The sequence below is a fragment of the Phyllostomus hastatus genome, unplaced genomic scaffold, assembly GCF_019186645.2.
Source record: "Phyllostomus hastatus isolate PE091 unplaced genomic scaffold, TTU_PhHast_1.1 phas_scaffold_46, whole genome shotgun sequence".
Classification (NCBI taxonomy): domain Eukaryota; kingdom Metazoa; phylum Chordata; class Mammalia; order Chiroptera; family Phyllostomidae; genus Phyllostomus; species Phyllostomus hastatus.
This window is the reverse complement of record NW_025334032.1, coordinates 8,570,918-8,596,877: the sequence shown is the minus strand read 5'-3', so window position 1 is coordinate 8,596,877 and position 25,960 is coordinate 8,570,918. Positions and strand designations below refer to the sequence as shown.

At 39.1% G+C, this 25,960-nt stretch overlaps 2 protein-coding genes across 4 annotated transcripts in view; both read right to left on the bottom strand.

The window, feature by feature from the left end:
• The window catches only part of TPP2 (tripeptidyl peptidase 2), a 119,138-nt gene extending 118,002 nt beyond the window's left edge, over positions 1 to 1,136 (bottom strand). For all 3 annotated transcript variants that reach the window (XM_045821565.1, XM_045821566.1, XM_045821567.1), the window contains exon 1: positions 893 to 1,136. In XM_045821565.1, the coding sequence (XP_045677521.1) occupies positions 893 to 1,057 (165 nt within the window). In that variant the 5' untranslated portion in view covers positions 1,058 to 1,136. The remainder of the gene's footprint in view (positions 1 to 892) is intronic.
• Positions 1,137 to 10,917: 9,781 nt separating this feature from the next.
• LOC123807734 (probable global transcription activator SNF2L2) lies at positions 10,918 to 12,153 on the bottom strand. The gene is given in 4 exon segments (XM_045821780.1): positions 10,918 to 11,523; positions 11,526 to 11,619; positions 11,674 to 11,876; positions 11,878 to 12,153. Coding segments are annotated over 4 exon segments (999 nt in total). The 3' UTR covers positions 10,918 to 11,097.
• Positions 12,154 to 25,960: the final 13,807 nt, after the last annotated feature.

Below are 25,960 nucleotides of genomic sequence, written 5' to 3'. Positions count from 1 at the left end.
TTTATTACTGGATTTCAGTAAAGGCTAAGGCTAAATTTACAAGTCAAACTTTGGGTACTTTAAGCAAAGTATGTTTCAGAGGAACATCCTTTAAAATTATCTTTTAGTATGGTTCCGTGATCTAAAGGTGCCTAAGGCAAAACTAAGTAATTTTTAAAATTGTAAATTATGTTGTCTTATATTTGGAGACTAAAAATTTACAGAAGTATAATTTAATAAAGTCTGAAGTTCGCCAAAACCAAACTGAAAGACTAAGACATGCGTTTCAATGACCCTAAATAAGTACAATGCAGAAGATGGTTTAAAAGTAGAATACATCAACTACCACAGGAAATAATTCCGGAAGTTGACCGAGTTATCTTCGTGAAACCCGGCTTTCGTGTTTAAAAATAAACAATTCTTTCCAAAAGTAAATCTCCCTAACTCGGCAATAAAAATAAGTTCTGATAGGTCATTTGCCCCTCCCCCGCAATGTATAATACAAGTTGTAAAATCCTCATTTGAAAATAGGCACAGGCCGGTGCACGGGACACGAGGGATCTGTGGAGGAAGATAGTGAGTGTGACGGGAAGGAGCCCGAGGGCCCGGGCCTGGCAGCGCCTACGTAGGAAGGGGCTTCCTGGGTGAAAGGCAGACCCAGACACTTGACCAGCCGCGCCCGCCGCTTTTGTGTAGGCCGGGATCACCTCCCAGCCCGGGTGCCCGGGCTGGGGGCCCCCGCGCCCCTGGCACCCCGCCCGTCCTCCCCGCACGCTCTGCCTTCTGCCTCCCTCTAGCACCAGGCTCCCGCTCGGCCTCAGAGTGGGCTTCGGCCTCCAGGCTTGGAGGCTGGTTTTCTACGAGTCCAGGGCCCACCGGTCGCCCGCGCCGGAGCGCTCCGCGGCTACCGCACCTGCATGCCCGGGGCACCGGGGTCAACTCCAGTGTCCAGGACGGCGATGAGCACCCCTCGTCCGTCATACTCCGGGTAGCGACAGAGAAAGGAGGCGGCCCCAGTCTCTTTCTTGGGCAGGAGGCCGTGGAAAGGGAAGGGCTCCTCAGTGGCGGCGGTGGCCATGAACGCAGGCTGGAGAACGACGACGAGGCAAACTGCCAGGCTGCGCGCGGACAAGCAGCGCGAGGACACCCGGGCTGCCAAGGGCCTGGGCGGGGGAGAGGGGCGGGACTCGCTGGCCGCCAATCCCAGCCCGCCAGGAGGAGGTGGCCAATCAAGCTCTGTACGTAAGCTAACGGCACTGCTCGTAGGGGCAAGGCGGAGTGTTCCCCGGGCCGCAGTGAAGGAGGCGGAGTCGGAGTCGGAGTCGGAGACGTTGCTGGAGGATTCGGTTCTAGAACCTGGAGCCTTAAAGAGGCTCGCACTGTGAATTTTAGGAGAGGACCGGCCTCCGAGCAAAAGGTTCGTGATTCCAGGACTGAAGCTCTGCCCTAACAACAGGGAAAGAAATGGGCCAACATCCTGGAGTAGTGGAACGCTCCCCCACCTCCCACGCTGCAAGCGCTGGTTTCCATACTTGAGGTTGTAGAAGAAACTTTTCTGTCAATGGCTGAAGAAGCGCAAGCCAGCCCGAAGAAAGGGGGCCAACTCACGCATGTTAACCCAGTAGTAGTCGTATGGTATCAGCAACATGCCCGGACAATTTTGAAAGAGAGTTCTTCGATTCAGTGGTGTATATTCATTCACCCGCAGGTGTTCAGGGTAGCTCTTTGGTTAGGGCAAGGGAAGAATAGGGTGGGATAGGGCTTAGCTTCAGGCAACAGGAAGTGGGTTGTTGGCCCTTCAGTCCTTGTAGCCATCCAGTAACAAAATCTGAAATCAAAGTAGGATCTTGGCTGATATGACTTAGTGGATTGTCATCCATGTTTCTCTCCCTCTCTTTGTCCCTAAATAAACAAATAAATAAATAATGAAATCTTAGAAAAAGAAACAAATGGCCCCTTCTGTCCTCATTCCTCACCCTTGGCTTTTGGGATTTCTGAAAAACCTTTTTCTCTTAAAATTGCAGTTCTTGACTGCTCCTTAAATTTCTCCACTCAATTACTGAGCCATAGTTTGCAGTTTTTCAGATTTACAGTGGCCACTATCAATTGTTCCATGATGCACTAGTGGCCCTTTAATGATGTATATGTCTGTATTCATGCCAGGATAATCTTAGTGTGTGTGTGTGTGTGTGTGTGTGTGTGTGTGTCCATGTGTGCCAAAGACTTCTTTGACAAGCTCATGAGGTTTATGGGTTCCTTCTCAGAGCAATGTTTTGTTTTTTAGATTATTTATTTATTTATTTTTAGACAGAGGGGAAGAGAGGGAGAAAGAGAGAGAAACATCAGTGTATGGTTGCCTCTCAGGTGCCTGATACTAGGAACCTGGCCTGCAACCTAGGCATGTGCTCTGACTGGGAATTGAACTGGTGACCCTTTTGTTCACAGGCCAGCACTCAGTCCACTGAGCCACAGCAGCCAGGGCTCAGAGCAATGTTTTTAAACACATAAAATAAAACATATGGTAACAAAGGAAATTATGTTGGAATACAATTATCAAAATATTAAAACCATTTTCATTAAATAACAATAGTTTTTTATGTATGTGTATAGTTATATGTGTGCTTCAAATAACAGGAGCTAGAGCCAAATCTAATAAATGCCTCTAAGTTCAAAATAGTGAAGAGCATAAATTACATTTTGAGACATCTGTAACAACTGTGCTATAAGAAATTGACTTTTATTTGTAACAGTAACAAACAATAACTTCTAACACTCTGTTCATTACCTACATTACTAATTAAAGGAAACTAATTCAGAGGTTAGTGAAAACAAAGATGTATTTTTTTTCCTAGACAGGTTTTTGAACCCCTTGGATTCTATCATGGATCTTAGGTGTAAAGGGAAGCCCTATGTATGTCTATTTCCAATACACAGGATTTAGGAGATTCTCCATGATGCCTCAGAAATTACTGTAATGGCTGTGCAATTGTTTTAATTTAATTCTTGACCATTTGTCCATTTCATAAGTCTCAGAGAAGTCTGTTCTCTTTAGTGGAGAGGAAAAGGAAAATAACAGTAGTTAATGTTTTCCTTCCTATTCCCAACTGCTTTTGTTACCTCTAGAAAAGAACTTCAAACTAACAGGAAAGAAAAGAGAAACTCTTAGAAAATATTCAAAGAGAACTTATAGTGACAGAATAGAATAGCTCCCAGTTTCAAATGAACCATATTCCAATCATTTCATTTTATAGATGAGGAAACAAAGCTAGGCAGGTTAACTGTCATGGGTTACAAAATGAGTTAATGAAAAAGCTGTATTTCTGTTTTTAAAGTCTATCCCAATATTTTCTACTATACCAACTGTGCTCCCCTGCCAGAGTATCACCCAGTGAGTGCATGAGGAACTGTTCATTATGAAACCAAAGTGACAGGCTTTTTTCATTAGACTCCTGTAACAGTGTTGTTCAATTTTTTTGCTATGGATCCCATAAAAGCGTTTTAGAAAAGTTTTGGATTGACTCCATAAAAGAAGCGATAGTTGTGAATCTACAGGAACTGAGCAGAGCTGTTCAGAGCTGAACATTGTGGACGTCAGTCATTTATTGGGTTGCCAGGAGTTGAGCTGACTCAATTGCACAGGACATACACATTTTATATCCCTGAAATAACTTTATTTATTCAGCCTTTAATTCTTTGTTAGCAAGCCGCAGTATTCTCTACATTATTCATTTATAGCTCTTCTTTGATTTAAAGACATTCCCAGCTAACTGCTAAGTCTGTTTATGCTCATTGACAAATGGCTTGATAGTTCATTGCATATTGGAAGGAAACAAGAGGATACTTGGAGTAAACAATGACGACAGATAAAACATGGGTTTAGGAATACCAAGAGGAGGAAGGGGAGGACAGGACACAATAGGGTTAGTCACCCTATCTGGGGTAAAGTAATAGGCTAGATGCACTGAAACCTCCCACATTGCATTGTCAAAACAGGAAGTGCCAAGACAGCTGTTCTTGATGTCCACTTCCCTTTCCCATCACCTGCCAGGTTTGAGACTGCATGCCAATGCAGAGTTAAGGAAGGCAAAAGCTTCCCTTGAGTCACCTTTGTCACTATTACTGCACCATGTCATTTAGAGAATATTTTTAAATAAAGTTCCCAAACCATGTAGAGATTGTGACAGTATCCTGTCCCAGCAGCTGGGTGGTGAAATCCTATCCAGAGTTTGCAGTGAGGTCACTCCTCCCATGGGCAGCTCCCAGGCAATGATTGAATGAAGTAGGATAATGAGGGCAAGTATGTTCCTGGGAGATGGGGGACCTCTTTGACAGCCTTTAAATTTAGGCAGGAGGACTCCCCACCATCTTTGCTAAGCTTTTCCTACACTTTGCATTTTAGTCTAGGATGCTTCCACCCAACCTTCATTTCTGTCTTCTTTACTCAGGGTCAGACTTGCATAGTGGCCTGATGGCTCTCCCAGCATTTTGCGGACCCTCGACTATTTTCCTTGCCCAGACAGTTCCCCTAATAGAATCCTTGCTCATTTAAGCTGTTCTTGACATCTGCTTCTCAAAGGACCCAGACTAAAATAGCTCACACCAAAGAAATGGAACTTCAGATGCTTACAGCTTTACCACTGTTGACTCTTGAAAGCAAACCATTATCAGTGTTCCTGCCATTTCTCCATTGCAGAGCCAGATGGGCAACCATATTTAGCAAAATATAAGTCACATGCCTGTACCTAGTTGTAAAGGAGTCTGGAGGATTTAAGTTCTGACTTCTTGAATGGACAAATGGAACTGATATAATGTGGGAAATTCTATAAACACAGGAAGGCTTTTCAAAAGATTACTGCTAATTCAAAAGATTTGTTAATCATGACAAATTATATACATACATATATAAATATACATGCATATATACACATATACTATATATAATAACTTAAGTATTGCATATATTATTTATATGTGTGAGATACATCATATATTTTACCCAGGAATATATATACCTGATACAAGTATACAAGGTCTGTCCAGAAGGTATCCAGTCATGTAATATGAAAAAGAGACATTTATTGAAGAAGATAAGATACAAGAAACATTGTACATAGGACAATGACACCTTGGTCCCCTTCAAAGTAGGCACCTTGGGACCTCACACAGTTCTCCCAATTGCCATCAGCTGTTCCATCATATTTTCCTGAGTCTCATCAAATGTTTGAAATCTCTTCCCTTTCAAGGGTGTTTTTAGTTCTGGGAAAAGCCATAGGTCACAGGGCGACAAATCTGGCATGTAGGAGAGCTGAGTCACCAGGGTGATTTGATGTTTCACCAAAAATCTCTGCATGAGATGTGGTGGGTGAGCAAGTGTGTTGTGATGAAGCTGCCAATCACCAGTTGCTCGTAGCTGCAGCCTTCTGAATCATCCAAATAGTTTCTGCAGAGGAATGTTCAAGCTTAACTTAAAATTTGTTGCAGAGCTGTTGCTCTACTTGCTCAGTCATTTTTAATGCAATGGCCACACAGTACACAAGACCACTCAACAGCATCTACCACCCACACTGACTAATACAGTGAAGTTGTCATTGCTCATGCACACACATTCCAGTACACTCTCCTTGGCTACATTACTGTCATGCAAACCATTCTCATTATATTAGCAATGGCTACATTACTAATGTAGTCATTAGTTACATTACTGTCATGCAAACTGTCATGCAAACCATTATATCAGCAATGGCTAGACTTTTTCTGGACAGGCCTCCTATAACCTCTTGGTAACATACTGCATTGTCCTGCACCTTGTTTTGTTTGTTTGTTTTTTGCTTTTTTCTACTTTAGAATATTTCCTGATAGGTATTAGTATGTAGAATTCTTCTTTCTTTTTTCAAACACTTGCATACTATTTATTTGTTTGGGCATGTCATCATTCCCTTAACCATGTGAGTTTGTTTTAAAATCTCTTTTTTGTGAAGTTGGGAATGGATACTTCCTTGCAATTATAGTTGTTTCCAAAACGTAAATCATTTTGGCTATAAAATGCTCTATTTTCTTTAGTTCTGACAAAATCAGCTTTATATATATATATATATATATAATCAGCCTCCTTCCATCTTTGGAGGAATTCAGCCTTCAGTTCCTAAGTGGGCAGGAAGGATGTGAAGCACATATGTCACTTATTTTGTTTCACCCCAATTCCTGACATACATTTGTTAGCAAAAACATACTCCCACTGAATTCTAGGACAGTAAATCATGCTTATGCTGACAGACATGAATTAAATGGTGCAATGCAGGAATTGTTCAGGGAGTGGTTCTTGCTTGCTATTACTTCACTGACATAGAGTTGTAGGTCTCTGGATGGATACAGGCCTCGGTCAGCTGGACTGTTGTTATCTGCAGCACTGGCATGGAATTTCATAAGTCCCACTCATCTGCCCAAACTTGAAGTATCAGAAAAACATGTCAGATTTAGGATTCCAATTCAAATCTAATGCTAATGATGATTTTGAATACATTGGCTTGAAAAAACAGCAGAGAATATGCTAATAAAAGCACTTCAAAATTAAGGAATCTTATTTTCCAGGACTAGTTCTGCCACTAGTTAGCTACATGGCCTTTAACAAGACCTCAGTGTCCTTAACTACAAATTGAGGATTTTAATAGAGTTAAATGGGAAAAGGTACCTTCCACAGTGGCAATAAATAATTGGTGTTACTATAATGTATCTGGTAGGTACTGGAAATTCAATGCACCGAGGCTGCTTGTATCATTTGGCATTAGGTAGTGGGCTACCTAAAGTTAAGACTTAGATAAAGTAGGCAAACCAATTTAAATTAATTTTTTTTTACTTTTCAAGAAATCATTTTTAAAAATCAATTTAGGGATATATTAATAAGACCGAATTAGCCTGTTTCCTTGAGGTAAGTAGATCAAACAATTTACTTCATTATTTATGAAACATAATATGGACAGATAAGTTTTTAAATGTTTCTAGAACTTAATTTTTAAAAACAAAATACATCTCCAATCTAATGGAACTATTCTTTTTTCCTTTAATGAAAGAATGACAAATGGTTATAAAAATAAAAATAACTTCTAGGTTATAAAAATAACTTCTATTTATTTGTGTGTGCACATATACTGGGGTGGTAGCATTTGGGATGAAAAACCAAGAATTCTCTGAAGTCTTCTGAAACTGACTTTAAGTATTTGCTTACAAAAAACCAATTTCCATAAATTCAGAAAGTTTTTTGAGGGAGTTCTGGGGTGGGTTCAGAAGTGTAAAAAGCATTGAGGAGAAGGCAGGGAGGAAAGAGAAAAGACTTCATTAAAATAAAGCCTTTATTAATTGAATATTTGAATATATATGTGTCAATTTAAAACAGTTTAATAAAAATTTCATTATACATACACATCACATTGAGAATCAAGAAGCAGTTATCACTTGAATATTGAGGAAAATATTTCCTCAAACAGTGTCTCCATACTAGCCCTGTGATCTGAATCACCCAATGCTCTAGTTAAAAATAACAGATAACCTGGGGCTCTACTTCTTACCTATTGAATCAGAATCTTTATGGGAGGTTTGTGAGAATCTATATGTTTAACAAAGATCCAGGTGATTCTTCTCCTTTGGACATTTCTAAAACTGCTCAACTGAACTGATTTGTTGTAGCCCATTCTAAGATAGCTCTGTAGTACAGAGAATTAAAATTGAAAGATTTCTTTAACATTATTTTTATTCCACTGGGTAGAGTGCTAGTTACCAATGTATTGCCTCTCAGGTTCAAATCCACTCTTCTCTGCCGTGCTTTGTGATACTGGAGTTGGACCCTGTGAATGCATCTCCCTTGCCAGATGGCACCCTTAAGCTTTGCCGGTTTTCTATAGTTCTGGTCTCCAAATTAACTCCCCCCATTTTCTTAAGAATCCATTAGGACTAATCTTTGTTACTTACCTTTGAAACTGTTTGAGGACATGGGTAAATTGGAAGGCTGGTTCTCATCTTTTTATTTGACCATTATCAGCAGTATTTGACACAACTGAATGCTGCTTTCTCCTTGATAGACTTGTTTTGATTTTCAAACCAAAAATTTTGGTTTTCTACTCCCTGTCTTCCTGTTTTACTGCTTCAGTCTCCCTTTCTGGTCCCCCGTTTTCTCCTGCCCTCTGAATTGGAGCATGCTTTATTGCCCAGTTTTTGGACTTCCCTTTTTTCATCTGCACTTAATTCCCAGATGATGAATTTTGGTACATGGCCTTCAGTATCATCTCTATCCCAAAGATTCCAAAATTTGAATCTCAACTTGTCTCTGTTTCCCAAATTCCATCTACCTGTTCGATACCTAATATATCATATCTACTTGTTTACTTAACAGGCATATCAAATTTACAAGCTCCAAAACTTAATTGCTGATCTTCCTCAAACCTCTTCTTCCAGTGATCCCTTTCTCAGTTACTGGAAACTTATATTTCTAGTCCCTTAAGCCAAAAATATTGGAATCTTCCTGTCTTCTCACTCTTTTATCATGAATCAATTCATTAGCAAAATCTATTGGCTCTGTCTTCAAAATATACCCATAATTGATCACTTTTCATAATCTCTACTGCTAACTCTTTCACCCAAGCCAACAGTATGTTTTGTGTGGATTATACAGTGGCTTCCTCTATCAGGATAGGCTAGATTATATTGTCATCAAAAGGGCCTTCTATCTCTGCCTATTTAGGAATCTATACAAAATATCGAAATGCTATAGACTGGTGGCAAAATGGCAGTGGCTTCAAAACTAAAGCAGTGGTGTCATACTTATTTGATGCTTAGAGCTCATGTCACTCTGCCAGTGTCACTCTCCTTTAACAGGGCAGTCCACTGCTAACAGAAAATGCTTTCCGCTAACAAAGGTGCTGCACATAAAGCAAGGGCACAGTACTTGGTACATAGTAAGGGCTCAGCAATGGTAGTTGTTACTAACAACATAGTTGGAACTGAAATCAAGACTGCTAGTTTTCTCCATTATCACTTAATTGTGGGGCATCCTGAACATCTCATTTAGAGCTATTCACAGTGTCAGGCCTTTTGACAACTGTTTTAGGTGTTTTCATTTTCCCTTCCCAAAACTAAGCATTAACTACCTAAATTCCTCCAAAAAATGGTTATTTGGGAATAGACAGTCAAGAGAAGAAGCTGTAAAATATATTTTCCTTATTCTATTCCTCAATAAAATATATTTTATTCCATTTTCAATAGAATTTACTAGGCATAGAAATAATATTTTCACAATAAAAATACAAATAACAACATTGCTTAAACAAATAATGAAAAGTAGATTTTGGTGGTAGAAACTTCCAATTAGAAAATAAATTAAGTTATGGGAATAATAATGTTCAGCATGGTGACTATAATTAATAATACTATATATTACATATTTGAAAGTGGCTAAAAGATAGGTCTTAAAAATTCTTATCACAAAAAAATATTGTGTAAACATGTATGGTGACATATTGACTAGACTTCCTGTGGTGATCATTTTGCAACCTATATAAATATTGAATGATTATTTTGCACATTTAAAACTCATAAAATGTTATATGTAAATTATATCTCAATTAAAAATAGAGTACATCTTTGCATCTCTTTGGCTCTTATCACACCACTTTATGAGTTATATTGAGTGTCTAATACCTTAAATTCCATTTTTCAGCTTTACTGAACTATAATTGGTGTACAAAGAACTACACATATTTAATGTATACAATGTGGTAGGTTTGGAAATATGTATACACATATGTTACTATCGCCACAATATAGGTAATAAACATACCAATTACCTCCAAAAGTTGTCTTGTGTCCTTTTTGTGTGTGTGGGTAGTAAGAATTCTAACATGAGACCTACCCTCTTAACAAATTCATAAGTACACAATAATTTATTGTTAACTATAGGCACTATATTGTACAGTAGATCTTTGGAATTTATTTATCTCATATAATTATAATTTTATCCACATTGAACAACTCCTCATGTCTTCCTCCCCCATCCTCTGGTAACCACCATTTTATTGTCTATGTTTATGCTTTTGATACTTTAGATGTCTGTATAAGATAATTCATGTGGTATTTGTCCTTCTGTGACTGACTTACTTCTCTCAGCCTAGTACCTTTCAGGTCCATCCATGTTGTCAAAAATGTAGAATTTCCTTGTATTTTAAGGCTGAATAATATTCCATCATATGCATATACTAAGTTTTCTTTATTTATCTATTGATGGACATTTGGGTTATTTCCCTATCTTGGCTATTATGAATAATGCTACAATAAACATGGGAGTACAGATATCTCTTAGAGATCCTGATTTTAAATCTTCTGAGTATATACCCAGAAGTGGGATTGCTGGAGTATATGGTAGTTCTATTTTTATTTTTTTAATTCTCATCCAAGAGTGTGTTTATTTTTTTTAGAGAGAGAAGAGGGAAAGAGGGACAGTGGGGTGGGGGAGAGAGAGGGAGAGAGTAACATCAATGTGTTGCCTCCTGCATGTGCCCTGACCAAGGATCGAACCCCTAACCTTTTTGTGTATGGGACAATGCTCCAAACACCTAAGCCACCTAGCCAGGGCTACTTTTATTTCTCTTTAAATTATATTTTATTGATTATGCTATTACCATTGTCCTGATTTTTTTTGCCCTTGTCCCCCTCCATGCAGCATCCTCCACTCTCTCAGGCAACCCCCCCCCCACCATTATTCATGTCCAAGGGTCATGCAATAAGTTCTTTGGCTACTCCATTTCCTATACTGTACTTTACATCCCCAGAGCTATTCAGTGACTACCTATTTGTACTTCTTTTTTTTTTCCATCAAAAGCTTTATTTTGTTTGTTTTAATCTTTGAATCTTTGAAGCCCATTTGGTCACAATATGTTACAAATATCTGTGTATGTGTGCGTGTTTTTTTACACCATGATATCATATGTTTGTCTGGCACTATCCTAAAGCTAGTTTATAGATGAAGATGACATAGAAACAACCCAGGGTCCTTATGACAAATGAACTCACTGGGCAGAAATGGGAGAGGGGAGGAAGGAATTCAGCTCTACCTAGGGAAAAGGGCTGTGTCGATCACTCATCATCAGTCCCACTTGCTTCTGACTGTTCGTTGCCATCCTCCTCTTCGTCACTGTCGAAATCGCTCAGGACAGGTTTGGCTTTTCCTCGATTTTGCTTTTTCTTGCCTTTTCCTTTGTCCCGACCCTTCTCATCTTTTTTATTAAGCTTGATTTTCACCTTAACAGATTTTGCTTCCGACTCTGACTCCTCTTCTTCATCTTCCTCCTCCTCTTCGTTGCTTTCTTCCTCACTCTCCTCCTCTTTGGCAATTTTCTGCCGTGCGCTCTTAAACACCGACTGCAAGATGATGGAGTCTTCATAGATCTGAGATACCTCCAAGTTGAATGTCTGCGCATTATGACAGAGAAGCATGACATCCTTCTCCAGGTCACCCAGGCTCCGGTACTTATGATTACGAATTCTTTCCTTTATTTTTTTTTGAAATTCACTGGTTTCCTAATCAATTCATAGTATTCTGGTAATTCTTTCCTCGAAGGTAACTGAATGAAGACTTCACTGAGCTGTCGCCTGGAACTGTTTCCTTCTATTTCCAACTGAGAATTACTGGGCACCTTCTCCACGTTACACCTGTCTTTGTAGTTTATCACAGTATCGATGATAGCGTTCATCTGCTTTGTCAGTTTAGGGGGATTTGGTGATAGCTTCTCTGCAGGGGGGCGGCCTCTTCTCTTCTTAGCTTTTTCCACATCTTCTTTTGCAGGATCTTTATCCACATTTCTTCGTCTTTTTTGCTTCTTAAGCCGTACTTCTTCTTCCATTTCTTCCATGGAAATTCCCGTTTTCAATGGCCTGCAGCCACTGCTTCTCAGTGAGGGCATCACTGTAGTCCACATCCTGGTGCTGGCGAGACCCTCTACCAAACATTTTCTCCTCCTCTTCTTCACACGTAAGCCTTTCTACTTCAGCGTCATCTTTAATAATCCAGGAGGGCAGCTCATCGTCCTCCATCAAGCGAGGCTTGCGCTTTGGGTTCCAGGCATCCTCCTTCCGCCGCTCCATGTCCATACGCATAAAAAAATCAAATTCTTCTTCTCGTCGATCGATCATTTGGTTCAGAGTTTCATCGTCTGGTACCTCATCTTCTTCCAAGTTATTTGAACATCTTCCTGTAGCAAAATCTGTTCAGGGAGGCCTATTTGTACTTCTTAATTCCCTCGCATCCTCACCCATTCCCCCACATGCCCCTCCCACCTGGCAACCAACAAAATACTCTTCGTATCCATGATTCTGTCTCTGTTCTTATATGCTTAGTTTGTTTTTGGGATTCAATTATTGATACATTTGTATTTTTTGCCATTTTATTGTTCATAGTTTTGATTTTTTTTTTAAGTAAGTCCCTTTAACATTTCATATAATAACAGTTTGGTGATGCTGAACTCCTTATTTTTTTCTTGTCTGGGAAGCTCTTTATCTGCCTTTTTTTTTAGAGATTTTATTTATTTATTTTTGGAGAGGGAAGGGAGGGAGAAAGAGAGAGAGAAATATCAATATGCGTTTGCTGGGGGCTGTGGCCTGCAACCCAGGCATGTGTCCTGACTGGGAATCGAACCTGCGACACTTTGGTTCGCAGCCCACACTCAATCCACTGAGCTACGCCAGCCAGGGTTTATCTGCCTTTTAATTCTAAATGATAGCCTTGCTGGGTAGAGCAATCTTGGTTGTAGGTCCCTGCTTTTCATGACTTTGAATATTTCTTGCCAATCCATTCTAACCTGCAAAGTTCTTTCAGCTGACAGTCTTATGGGAACTCCCATGTAAGTAACTAACTCCTTTACTCTTGCTGCTTTTAAGATCCTCTCTTTAACCTTTGACACTTTAATTATGATGTGTCTTGGAGTGGGCCTCTTTGAATCCAACTTGTCTGGGACTCTGCGCTTCCTGGACTTGCATGCCATTTCATTCATCATATTAGGGAAGTTTTTTTTCATTATTTTTTCAAATAGATTTCCAATTTTTTGCTCTTTCTCTTCTTTTTCTGGCACCCTTATGATGCAAATGTTGGACCTCTTGAAGTTGTCCCAGAGGCTGCTTATACCATAAAGCTCAAAGGCACCACCCCTTGAGGTGTATCTCTCCACACCATTCCCCTCTCCTTTCTTGGAGAGTGAATAAAAACTTTATTCCCTGCACTTTCTTATCTTTGTGAATTCTTTCACAGCCCAAGCCATTGACCACCCCAACAAATGGGAGGGATTTACTCAGGCCAGTCAGCTGCAAAGATTGGCTGTGACCACTTACCACCAACCTCTGCCCTGTGGAGGATCAGCTGTGCCAAGGCAGGGTAGTGGTGCTTTGATGTGGCCTGTAGCTGTCCACTGGGAGTGCTGACCCTGGGTTTTCCTGGGTGATACAGGCCAAGGTCAGACCCATCAGGGACTGACCCAGGTTTTTCCTGGGGTTACCCTTCCTGAGGTATAAAGCAATCGAGACGGCTGCTACTTGTGCTGGGCTTGTAAATTCCCAGGCAAAGCCAAGGTGTGAATTACTGCACACCTGGGGCTCACTGAGGCCAGCTGTTGCTTCTTTGGTAGGATTTAGGAAGTTGTGAGGCATGAACCAAGAGCAGCCATTCTTGTGGAATAGCAACTTGGGTGGGCCCGTAAGTTGGGTGGGGTGGAGCCTCTGTGGATCTCCAAGGAGGGTCAAACAGTGTTAGACAGGTTGATGGACTCTCAGATATGGCACCAGCTTGCTGGCTCTGTTGGGGTGGGAGGGATTTAGAAAAGGGACAATCTGCTCGCTTTAATGCCAGATACCTCAGTTTTTCCCTTTATGTCACTGGTGCCTTTCAAGCTGCTACCCCAGTGCTGCAGCTCAGAGGGATTGAGTCTAAGTAGGTTAGTCCATGTGTGGGTTCTTTTAAGTAAGATAAGACGAGATGCATCCAGGGTGCATCCAGGGTGAGTCCAGGGTGGTATGGCTGTAGACCCTGTATGAGTTCTTTAAAAGGAACTGTTTGGGGCTCCAGAAGTTTCTTCCATCAACTCAATCTCCACTGTTTTTTTTAGCTAGAAGTTGTGGGGACTAATTTTCTTGGCCTTGGAACCTTGGACTGGGAATCTGGTTTGGGGCTGGGACTCCTGAGATATCTCTCCCAAATTTTTATCCACAAAATGTGGATATGGGACCACCCCAATCCATGCCTGCCCCTCTCTACCAGTCTCAATGGATGTGGTTTCTTTAATTTTAATAGTTGTCAGACTTCCATTCAACTTGATTTCTGATGGTTCTGAGTGATGGGTTTTTCTATATTTTAGTTGTAATTTTGCTGTGGTTGTGTGAAGAGGGGAGCTATGTCTGTCATCTTGACCAGAAGTCTGGCCAGGGCTATTTTTAATTTTTTGAACGACATCCTTAATGTTTTCCATAGCACCTGCAACATTTAACATTCCATCAAAAGTGTGTAAGGGTTCCTATTTCTCCACACCCTTTCAACACTTTAAAAAATATACTAGCCATCCCAACAGGTGAGATGCTATCTTATTGTGATTTTGATTATAATTAGAAACATGCTAATTCCACTGTTGTGAAATAGAGAACAATGACCAAGTTCACACATAAATGTACTTTTTATTTAACATTATATCTTTCACATTTTCAGTGTTTAAAAACTTTATAAATATGATTTATACATAGTTTAATTGATATGTCAATTTTTTGAACCATTTCAAATCTTTGAACAATTTAAATTGTTTCTAAGGTTTTGCTTTTGTAAGTAATAAGAAACTTCCTTACAAACCCAAATCTTGATTTTACCTCTGATTATTCCCTTACAACAATTCCCTGAATTTTGGAATTTCTCAGTAAAAGTACATGAAAATTTTAGAGGTTTTTAGTCATACTGTGTGAAAAAAATTTAGATTTGAATTCTGAAAACCAAAACTTGTGGAAAATAACTGTTCATGAACTGACAAGAAATAAATAAGACTATGTAAGCAAACAGATTCTATTTAGGTGACTTTCTCAAGCAGAATCTTGAGATTCTTTGGGTAGCTAGTTTTTTGAGAAAATTTCAAGACAAATGACCCAAGGGCAGTTTCAGATACTAGAATATAGCTTGGCAGATATACAGTGGAGCACTTGGTAGAAAACAGTCAAAGAGGGTTCTCACACAAAGCCTCTGAAAGGAGTATTTTCTGAAGTGGTCCATCCTAAACATGCACTGACTTTGTGTAAAATACTTTGTTCCTGACACAGCAGGAGGGATAGGAAAGTATTTGCTGTTTTATTTATATGTTTATAATATTTATAACTGAACATTGACTACAGTGGGAAATAAAGTCCAAATCTACATGCTGCTGAAAAGCATGCTAGTGTGGTCAAAACTTAAAATGTGTTCAGTTTTTAAATTATAATCCCATTAGAATTATCTTTAACATGAGTTAAACTTTCTAACTTATTTTATCTATGTAAACTTTCATTTAATATCTGTGTGTGTGAGTAAATCCTAGAAAATGTAGATAATGAAAAACAATTTAGCTTTTTATCTCAGCATTGGTTTTCCAACAGTGTCACCTTCTGGTTGGAGCTTGCCTTTGCAAGCTGGCATGTCCAGACTCATTCCACCCTGCTTGGTGTGATTTTGTTCCAGGCAATACTGAGTGAGCCTTAGTAGCAGACTGCCCCCTAAAGATACTGTCCAGATAGGTGCTAGAGGTCAGAAAAGCATACAGAATGCAGGAAACATAAAGAAAAGTGTACTAAGAAGTTATGCCAAGCATCTAAACAAACCAAAAATGTATCTAAACTTAGAAAGCTTTTTGCTTCTGATTGACCAATTCTCCTCTGGAAAGATACAATTGAACTGAAAGAGTTGCAGAAGAGGTCAAATAAAATGATTGTGTCTAAGAGACTTCCTCTCTCTGAGAAGTTGGGGCATAAGTAAGTCAGGAACCACTCAGATGGGTCTTATAGGCCACTGGACACCTCTTTAGCCTTCATATAAGTGTTTGAATGTTGTTGAAATGAAATTGAGTTAATTGTATAAAGCTATACATCTTAAGCCTCAGTCCTCCTCACCTTTTTATATTGTAAGTATGAAATTAATATTTGAGACAACTCCCTTAGCATACCCAGACTTTAATAAAAGCTCCTCCTACTTTATTTTGGTAAAAATAATACATTATAGCAATTTGTATTCAACAGAATTGTTCAGATCAACAGTAAAAATTACTTACTTCTCGGGTACATGATATGTACAGTTCCCCATCACCACTGTTCACTTTCTCAATTCAGAGAAGCTTGCAGACATGAGTGAGAGTCTCTTTGTTATAAGAAAACCCTTGAATTCTCTTTGATGTATATACCCAAGGACTTTCCATTACATCACTTCTTGGATTTAGTCTCAGGATAAGGATAAGAAAATTCCCATCCCTCAAGTACTCCTGTTTAACAAAAAAAGTGCCACTATATTTGTAGCAAGAATTTACTTGAAATAACCTCACAATGATCAACACAATTTAAATTGAGACTTTCAGGCTGGGAATTCCCATCTAAATGTCTCAAATTCAATGACTGTAGGCACACTCTTTATTATCATTTATTCAGCCTTTCAAAATGTACATAAAGTAAAACCTTCCTAAGCCGAAGCACTAAGAACTCACTAAATTCGTATACAGATGCATGAAATCCTTTGTTGTACTATGATACCTTTATGCAAGAATATATACTAACTCTCAATCATGGAAAATAATATGGCTATTTTATGAGATAAAAATGGTCACCTAAAAGAGTAAACTGGGTATCTCTTCATATGTGTATTGGCCACATGTTTGTCCTCTTTGGATAAGACACTATTCAGGCCCTTTGCCTTTTTTGAAAATTGGATTGTATATTTTTTTTGCATTAAATTTTATAAGTTCTTTATAAATTTTGGATATTTGTGGTGGGGGGGATGCCCACATAGCATCCCTCCCACCACCCCCCACCTCCACCCTGCCGTCCTCTGTGGAGTAGAATAAGTCTACCAAGGCATGATCTGCTGGGGGAAGAAAAGTGACCAATCTCTCAAAGGAGAAGGGCCTTGAGCCTGTTCCTCAATGGGCTTTTATTGGGTTCAAGTTGCACAGGTATACAGGTAAAGCTCATTAATCATTATCAGGCAGTAATGATCAAACAGTCGATAAGATTCAAAGAACTATGAGGGTTTATTCTGAGTCAGGGTCAGTTAGCTAAAGGGCTATAAAACTTTGGGAAACAAACTCATTTCATGCTTGGAACCTTATCAGAAAATTGAGGGCATTCTTAGTGAAGTAGGTTTCATAGGATTTTATGCATTCTTTCTTAGGCCCGATTGCTCTGGTGAACAGCCCTTTCCTGCTCAGGGCTGCACTTCTTCCAGCATTGTTTCAGGCTTAAGTCAGGCAGGTGAAGTAAGGCAGCCAAGTGATTTGAAGACTTCTGACATACAGAATGAGGACTCAGGTAATATGAAAGCCGAGGGGTGAGGGTCCATCACCCCCTTTCCCTATAGTTCCCCAAGTCCTTCCCCGAGGTCCCCCATGATCATGCCTGTCTTAGATCATCCCTCCCTTGAGGATCCTTACCCATCATTGGCTAACCAATAATGCACTGGGGGCCGGGCAGGGTGAAGTAAAGGGGGCAGAGGTGGTGCTGCAGCTGAGAAGATAAGCTTTGTTTCCTTAGTGGCTTATGGTCCCAAGGTCTTTTACTCAGACTTAGCCATGGTGGGTCTTCATTCTGAAAACAGGCAAGGCAGTTCCCAGCAGATATTAATGCCTTATCAAATGTATCAGCAAATATATTCTCCCATTCAGTAGGTTGTCTTTTTCTTTTGTTGATGGTTTCCTTTGCCATGCAAAAACTTTTTAGTTTGGTGTAGTCCTACAGAAAAATGCAAATTAAAACTACAATGAGGCATCACCTCATGCTAGTCAGAATGGCTATCATCAATAAATCAACAAACAAGTGCTTGTGAGGATGTGGAGAAAGGGGAACTCTTTTGCACTGTTGGTGGGAATGCAGATTGGTGTAGCCACTGTGGAAAGCAGTATGGAGGGAGATACCTCAAAAAAAATGGAACTGCCTTGTGACCCAGCAATTCCACTTCTGGAAATTCATCTGAAGAAAGTTGAAACACTAATTCGAAAGGATATAAGCATCCCTATGTTCATTGCAGTGTTATTTACAATCACCAAGTTATGGAAGCAGCCCAAGTGTGCCTTAGTAGATGAGTGAATAAAGCATCAGTAGTACATTTACACAATTGAATACTACTCAGTCAAAAAAGAAGAAAATTTTACCCTTTTCAACAGTATGGATGGACCTGGAGAACATAATGCTAAGTGAAATAAGCCAAACAGAGAATGAAAAACACCATATGATCTCACTCATAATATGTAATTTAACAGACAAACTGAACTAAAAAGCAAAATAGAGACAGACTCATAGATGGAGAGAAGGCTGATAGCTGTGGTTGGGGAGCAGTGTTAGGGGGTAGAGGAAATGAGCAAAAATAAAAAGGACTCGTGGACATGGACTACAATGTGGTGATTGTGGGTGGGGGAGAGTGACATAGGGGGGATAAATGGTCAATAGAAAAATGCAAGTAAAAAAGAGATCACTGGCTTTTTTGTTTGCTCATTTGTTTCTAAAGTTGTCAAACTTCTTAACAGAAAGTAAAAGCAGACTTAAAGGGCCTGTTGATCTCATTTGAGGCACACAAACCAAAATTTAGTCCTGAATCAATATATGTGAATATTAAGAAACTGATATGATTTTTTCTTTTATTCCTTTTCTAAATCTGGGCAAGCTAAACTCTTGAATCACACACACACACACACACACACACACACACACTTGCAAAAACTGTTCATGTTATCTGAATGTCAGACATTCACCAAAGTTAAAGGTAGACTTGACAGACCAGATCTGGTGGCTCATAAATTTAGATTTTACTCAAAGAACAAAGGACCTGAACAGTGTTCCAAACAAGGAAAAGCCTATAGATGCTACCGATTGACCTGCTATATTTGGACCTGTGAGATCATTAGACAGCTGTATTATTCATCTCCTACACAAAAGTATATCAAGGTCTGTGGGAGTCTTCCCCAGCTAAGGTTGATCAATCTTTATTACTTTCAATTTATAGCTTCCCAGATGCTCAAGTTGGAGAAAAGTTTTTAAAGACAAATTATTTCCTTGATCATAGTTAATGACACTGTGTTTTATACTTGAAAGTTGCTAAGAGAGTAGATCTTGGATGATCCCACCATGAAAAATTTTGTGACGTGATGCAGATGTTAACCAGTTCTAAGATGGTAATCATTTTGCAATATATAAGTGTATTGGATCAACACGTTGTACAACTTAAACTTACACAGTGTTATGTGTCAATTAAAACAAAGAGAAAATCAAGTTCTTTATTTACCCTCTTTTAACTATTTTCAATGATTTGAATTCACATGGCTATTAAAAATGAAAAATAGAGAAACTTGAGATTTTCTTTGAAAGTCTCTGAGAGCTTCTACAGCATAGCAGAGCATAGCATGATAAAATAAGAGTGAGGGGCAAGTGTTAAGAGGTTTAGGCTTTGGAACTTATATTGCCTCCCTGACCTTTTGAAAATCCAGAAACTCTACTTTTTTTTCCATCTTCACCTGAGGAAATTTTTTTCACTCTTTCTAGAGAGAGATGAAGGGAAAGAAAGAAACATCGATGCAAGAGAGAAGCATCAATCAGCTCCCTCTGCACATAACTGGGCTGGGGAATTGCCCACTCCTGGACCAGGGACCGAAAATGCAACCTAGCTATGTGCCCTGATCAGGAATTGAATCCGCAATCCTTTGGTTACAGGGTTTGGTTCCAACCAACTGAGCCACACTGGCCAGGGCCAGACTTTATATTTTTAAACTGAGAACTACAATTTAATTCATTTAGTTAAGTAATTATTTATACAGGTGGAGATATTTTGTGCTAAACTCTAACTTACCATAAAACAATGAACCATATTTCATATAATTGTGGTTCTGCTTGAAATAAGACCTTCCTATAAATTCTATCTTAAAAATGAATTATTAGGCTGGTCCTTGGGCTTCCATTGACTGTGGCTTGTTCCTAGGGCTCCATATCACTAAACTGGATTCCTTTTCTGTCACTGCAAATCTGATTTCCTCAGCTGGCATTGTTATTCTCAACCATTACCTCTGCCAATATTTTCTTCTCTATTTCCCACCAACAAATGGTGCAAATTCTTTTGAGCAATAAAATAAACCACCCTACCAATAGTTCTTAGACAGCTCCTTCCACAAGGCATTGTAGCTTTGATTGGTTGGTTGTTTTTTATCTCCACCTGTGCTGTTGGCTTCCTGCTCTGGGTCTGGCTGAATCATGCCATTGTGTCTTCTCTCCCACTTTCCCCAATCCTGTCTCTAGCAGGTCTTTTTCTAGATTCTTTCTCTGTTATTAGCCAAGAAGGGCAGCAGAGGAATATCAATTTTGATATCTATGTCTTCATTGTAATTCCTTTTTGCAGCTAGCTCTGGATTTGCCTTAATTTAATTTCTGTATTGATATGCTTAAAATTTTCTCAAAAGTCACTACTTACATGAGTACTTGCATTTGTTCTTCAAATTGACAAATACCCCACAAATCTGCCTCTCAAAGCCTCCTGCAAATGCAATTTAATTTTAGCAAGGGCTTTTGACACACCATCTTAAGAGACCCAGTGGCAGAATCTTACAGAATTGAGGCATCCATGTAGTCTACACTACAAGTTCCCTACTATGAAGATTATTCAATACCATTAGATGAAAAAAAAATACTGTATGTGTACAGTGGTTCTTTCGTAGGACTGTTAAAGAAAAATGAATAAATAATATTTCTGAAGAAATTAGCTCCAAGACTCAATTGAGGGTGGTGATCATGGGGAGATACTTTTTTCTGATACAATAAATAGGCCAAAAAATGTTATTTGCAGCAACGCTCTTTTCCTTTCAAAAATAAGACTCAGGTGCTTGTAAAGCAGTTACATAGGTTAGGGTTAGGGGGTCAGATGGAGAAATAATGGAAGTAGGATGTAGAGAGACTCTATTATTTTCATTTCAGTATTTAACAAGTAGGATGCTGCTTGAGGGGCAGGGGTCAGGTGCACAGAGTGTGAGACCATCAGCAGAATTCAGCATGCAACCCAGCAGGCTGAGTAGATGGGAGGCACACAGTGTTAGGAACAGATGCAATGGCATAGTCCTTGAACCATAGAAGGACAGCCATGCGATGAGATCCACAGGTCTAACTCTTGCTCATGCTCTTTGAGGACCATCTTCCACAGTTCTTATGTCTTTTTCATATATTATGGAGGCATTGTCCTCCCTGTACTTCAAATGTCACCATTTCCCTGAGTTTTCCAGGATGTACAGCCCCCTTACTTGAAGATTGAGGAAGGTGCCCACACTGGGAGACATGCCTTCCACAGCAGATGCCATGCATAGTCCAGGCTCTTCTTCACTGTTAGGCAAAGCTATGCACTGAGTAAAGGCTACCCTGTGTTGAAAGAAGTCTTTGATGTAACGGACTTTTAGGTTTGTTTGTTGTTTTTTTTCCCCAGCAAAGTGCCTTGAGTGCAATATGTACTTCATAAATATTTATGAGTAATGGTTTTTAGGACTTGCATTGTGGATGCTATCTTTATAGCCCACCATTCTGGCTGGAGAAATGGAAATTTTGAGAAAACAAGTCAGCCCTGTATTTCTAAGTATAATATACCTAAGGAAACAGTCAAATATTATATATCTCCTACCAGACTGCAATTTTCCAGTTGTTTTTATGCTGAATTCTGTTGAGCCTACATATGTGACAACTGCTCAGATGACTCCCTGTGATACCCCTTCAAATGGGAAAGCCTCTGTTTGGTCTCAGTGGGGAAAGAGTTCTAAAAGCATCTTCACTTTGGCATTCAACCAGCTTATTGGAAGAGTGTACACTCCAAACTAGATGTTTCTTTCTTTTCTTTCTTAGTAAAGTATTTCAGATTTATAAGCTACTTCTGGAGGAACCAGGAACTTTACATATTGCATTTAACTTAAATGTGAAAGTGAAGACATGGTTTTGCTAACTAAATAAAATAATTGTTTTAATTACAATGTAAAGTGACCAGACAGGAAAGTTTTCTTAACTTAACATGTGAAAAAATTTGCTTCTGATGTAAAAATCATGAGTGCACAGGGATATGTTACCTTATCAGAAAAACTACCTCCCATCCCAAGAAAAAATATGCCATCTAACAAAGATTTTCATATCTGGTTTTGACAATAAGCTAAAAATTTACTTCTAAGCAATGGAGACTGATTCAAGTAATGGAGGCTTGAATCAGTACGAAGGAGTTACTCTCTTCATATCTCCATAGAGTAACTAATTCACTTAATTAATTAGAATATGTAACATTGCTAACAAAGGGAGCATTAACAAATCACTTTTTAAAAAAAGACTTTATTTATTTATTTTTAGAGAGGGGAAGGGAGAGAGAAACAGAGGGAGAGAAAGATCAATGTGTGGTTGCCTCTTGCATGCCCCCACACTGGGAACCTGGTCTGCAACCCAGGCATGTGCCCTGACTGGGAAGCGAACTGGTAACCTATTGGTTCACAGGCTGGCACTCAATCCACTGAGCCATACCAGTCAACAAGTCATTTTTGAATGCTGTAATGGTACGTGAAAATTTATTCCTAATTGGTATGTGTAACAGTAATGCTAGAGTTTAGTGCTAGGTGAGAGCTATTCAATGTGACAAGATGAGTGTACATGACAAGATGAATGTACAATTGGTGACATCATCATAGATGTTGGAACCAAGATGTCTTGATAGTGGAAGTTCTCTCTCAAAGATAGTACTGGCCATCCTCTGTTTTTTGTTTGTTTGCTATCATGAGGAAATACTGACAGAACTGTGACTTACATTTCATAATGTGGTAGGTGATTTCACTCATGTTTAGAGTTTCTGCTAGATTTAGGGCAGTTATAATTTTTCCCTATTGGGCAGCTACGTTCCCTCAATACCAGATGAGTGCCACCCTTCATAAAGTTGAGATGAGGAGACCATTTGCAGCAGTAAGAGAAGGGTCCAGAGCAAGAACCAGAATGTCATCTCTAGGGGAGAGAGAATGTGTCAAGGTGAGGGGAAGCAGTGGCTGGAGGCTGTGGAAGGAACCATCAAAGGCAGGCTAATTTGTCTGGTATAGATGCACCAGAATACAAACAACCTTTGTAATTTATGATGCCCTTCACCACTTCTGATTTTCCCATCTTCCTTGGGGATGTCACAATGATAGGGAGACACCCACAAACATGCTTCTCTTTACTGAGGTGCACACAACAGGATTCTGTGTTACTTAGGAATCTACTAGATTAAAGATGAAATGGTTTTCTGTTAGATCCCCCAAAGGAATCTAAGGAAGTGTTAACCATATAAGACCCTACAAGAGAAAAGATGCAGCAGAGCCTGAGGACAACTAGAAACAGGGCCACAAATGTCACCAGGGACTTTTTTTTCCCAATTATTTTTTTAAAGTATATTTCATTGATTAATACTTTGATTTCATTGATTAATACATCGATTTCATTGTAACATTGCTAATAAAGGGAGCATTAACAAGTCACTTTTTGAAAAAAGACTTTATTTCTTTATTTTTAGAGAGAGGGGAAGGGAGGGAGGAAGAGAGGGAGGGAAACATCAATGTGTGGTTGCCTCTCACATGGCCCCCACTGGGGACCTAGCCTGCAACCCAGGCATGTACCCTGACTGGGAATCGAACTGACAACCCTTTAGTTAGCAGCCCTCGCTCAATCCACTGAGCTACACCAGCCAGGGAAGAAACTACTCCCTTATCTCTCTTTCACTAAAAATTTTTCTGCACTTTTAGGGGTTCTAGACAACCTTCTCTTCCTTTTTTCTTCCAGAATTAGTGGGCTTGAGCCTCACTCCCTCATAAAACAAGGCCCCTCTTATGTTTTCTTCTCAATTGTTTGGCCCTTGAAATTAAATGTCATCCTTTTTTTTTATATTGGAGTTTATTCATTTAGCTCTTGGGAGCAGTAGTCCCTCAGTGCTTAATGATATTGTCCCAGATGGGATGATGTTAAATTATTTTAAGTGAATTTGTGTTGGTTTAGTTGTTTGGTCTTCTCTATTAGATTGTATTATAATTTCACTGTTTTAATTATATGCTTCATTCCATTAAGTAAAATACCAAACCTGCTGAATCAAAGTCAGATATCTTTGTAAATTAAGAGAGGACAATTTCTATGTTCAATGAAGTAAGCAGCTGGTCAATTGGCTCACAGTTTAATTTAGCTCACTTTCACTTTATCTGGGAGTCTATAAATGACCCAAAGATTGGACTCTTCTTTAACGTGTTTATATGTTTGTTTCCATACTGACTATAGCTTCCACAAGACCAAAGGCTCCAAGTTATACTTTTTATTTTTTAACTAACCCAGCACTTATAAATGTATTTATGAAAGTACCTAATAATGTGACAGCTTTGACTTGAATTGAAATTCTTGTAATGAACATTTAAGTGTTTATTTTAGAGAAAGCATAATGCCAGATAATTAGGACACAAAGATAAGCAACATATAATTCCTTTATTCTCAATAATCTCACATGCCTTTTTCAAACCTTTGAATCCAAAGCCTTTAAGTATTATTTTGAAAAGAAAATACACATTTTCAAATATGAGAATGTATCGAGATTTACACTGAGAAGTGTAGCTCCTACTTGCATCTCTGCCCACTTCCCTCCCAGTTAACAATCATCTTTATTTGTTCCATGTGTCTTTTAGCATTTCTTCATGCAGACACAAGCAAATACACACACACACACATATTTTGTTTCCTTTCCTATACAAAATTTAGCATATAAACCATTCTGACCTAAACACTAAAGGTACTCTAAAGAGCTTTTCATATCTGTATATAATGTTCTTATCCTATTTTTCAATGGCTGCATAATAATCAATGTGTATAATTGTTTAACCCAGAATTTTTTTATACTTGGCACTATGAAAAGTTAGGGTTAGATACTTTTCTTGTTATGGAGGTGTCCTTTGCAATGTAGAATGCTTAGCAGCATTCCTGGACTTTACTGGTTAAATGCAAGAAGCACCCCTTTCCAGTGTGACAACCAAAAATATATCACCCTTGTTGAGAACCCCTCGTTTAAACAATTCTCTAATGATAAACACTAGGGTTGCTTCCAATTTTTTATGATCACAAACCATGCAGTAATGAGTAATCTTGTAGATATGTTATTTTGTATGTGTGTTTGATATAAATTCCTAGTCATCAGACTGCTGGGTTAAAGTCAATACACCTTTGAAAATTTGGAAATATTGCAATATTTTCCCCCATAGGAGCTGTATCATTCTGGAGTTCCATCAACAATGTTCGAGATTATGGTTATCTTTCTTTGCAATAAATAAAAACATTAAAACACATAAAGAGACATGAAAAAACCTGGTACACTCAGAGATTCAAAGGGGCAGAAAAGTGGGGCTCATATATAGAATGGTGGGCAGTGAGTCCAGGGCATAGACTGGGAACTGGGTTCTATGACAATGAAGAGAGTTAGGATCTTATGATATAGAATATGTGGAGCAAATAACAGTTCATTAGCAGGAGAGTGGGGACAGGTTAAAGTTTGGCCTGTGTGTAAGACACAGCTGTGGGCATATAGGAATTTAAGCATGGTTAGAAAGGGTTTGTGGCCTAGACTAGAAGACTATTGCTGTGCTTAAGAGAGAGATGTTGGAAGAGGGACACAGAGCAGAGTTCAGGTTGGGGATACTTCTCCTAGCTTTGCATGCTCTGTTATTGCTTACTCTTCAGTCCAAGTTTAACC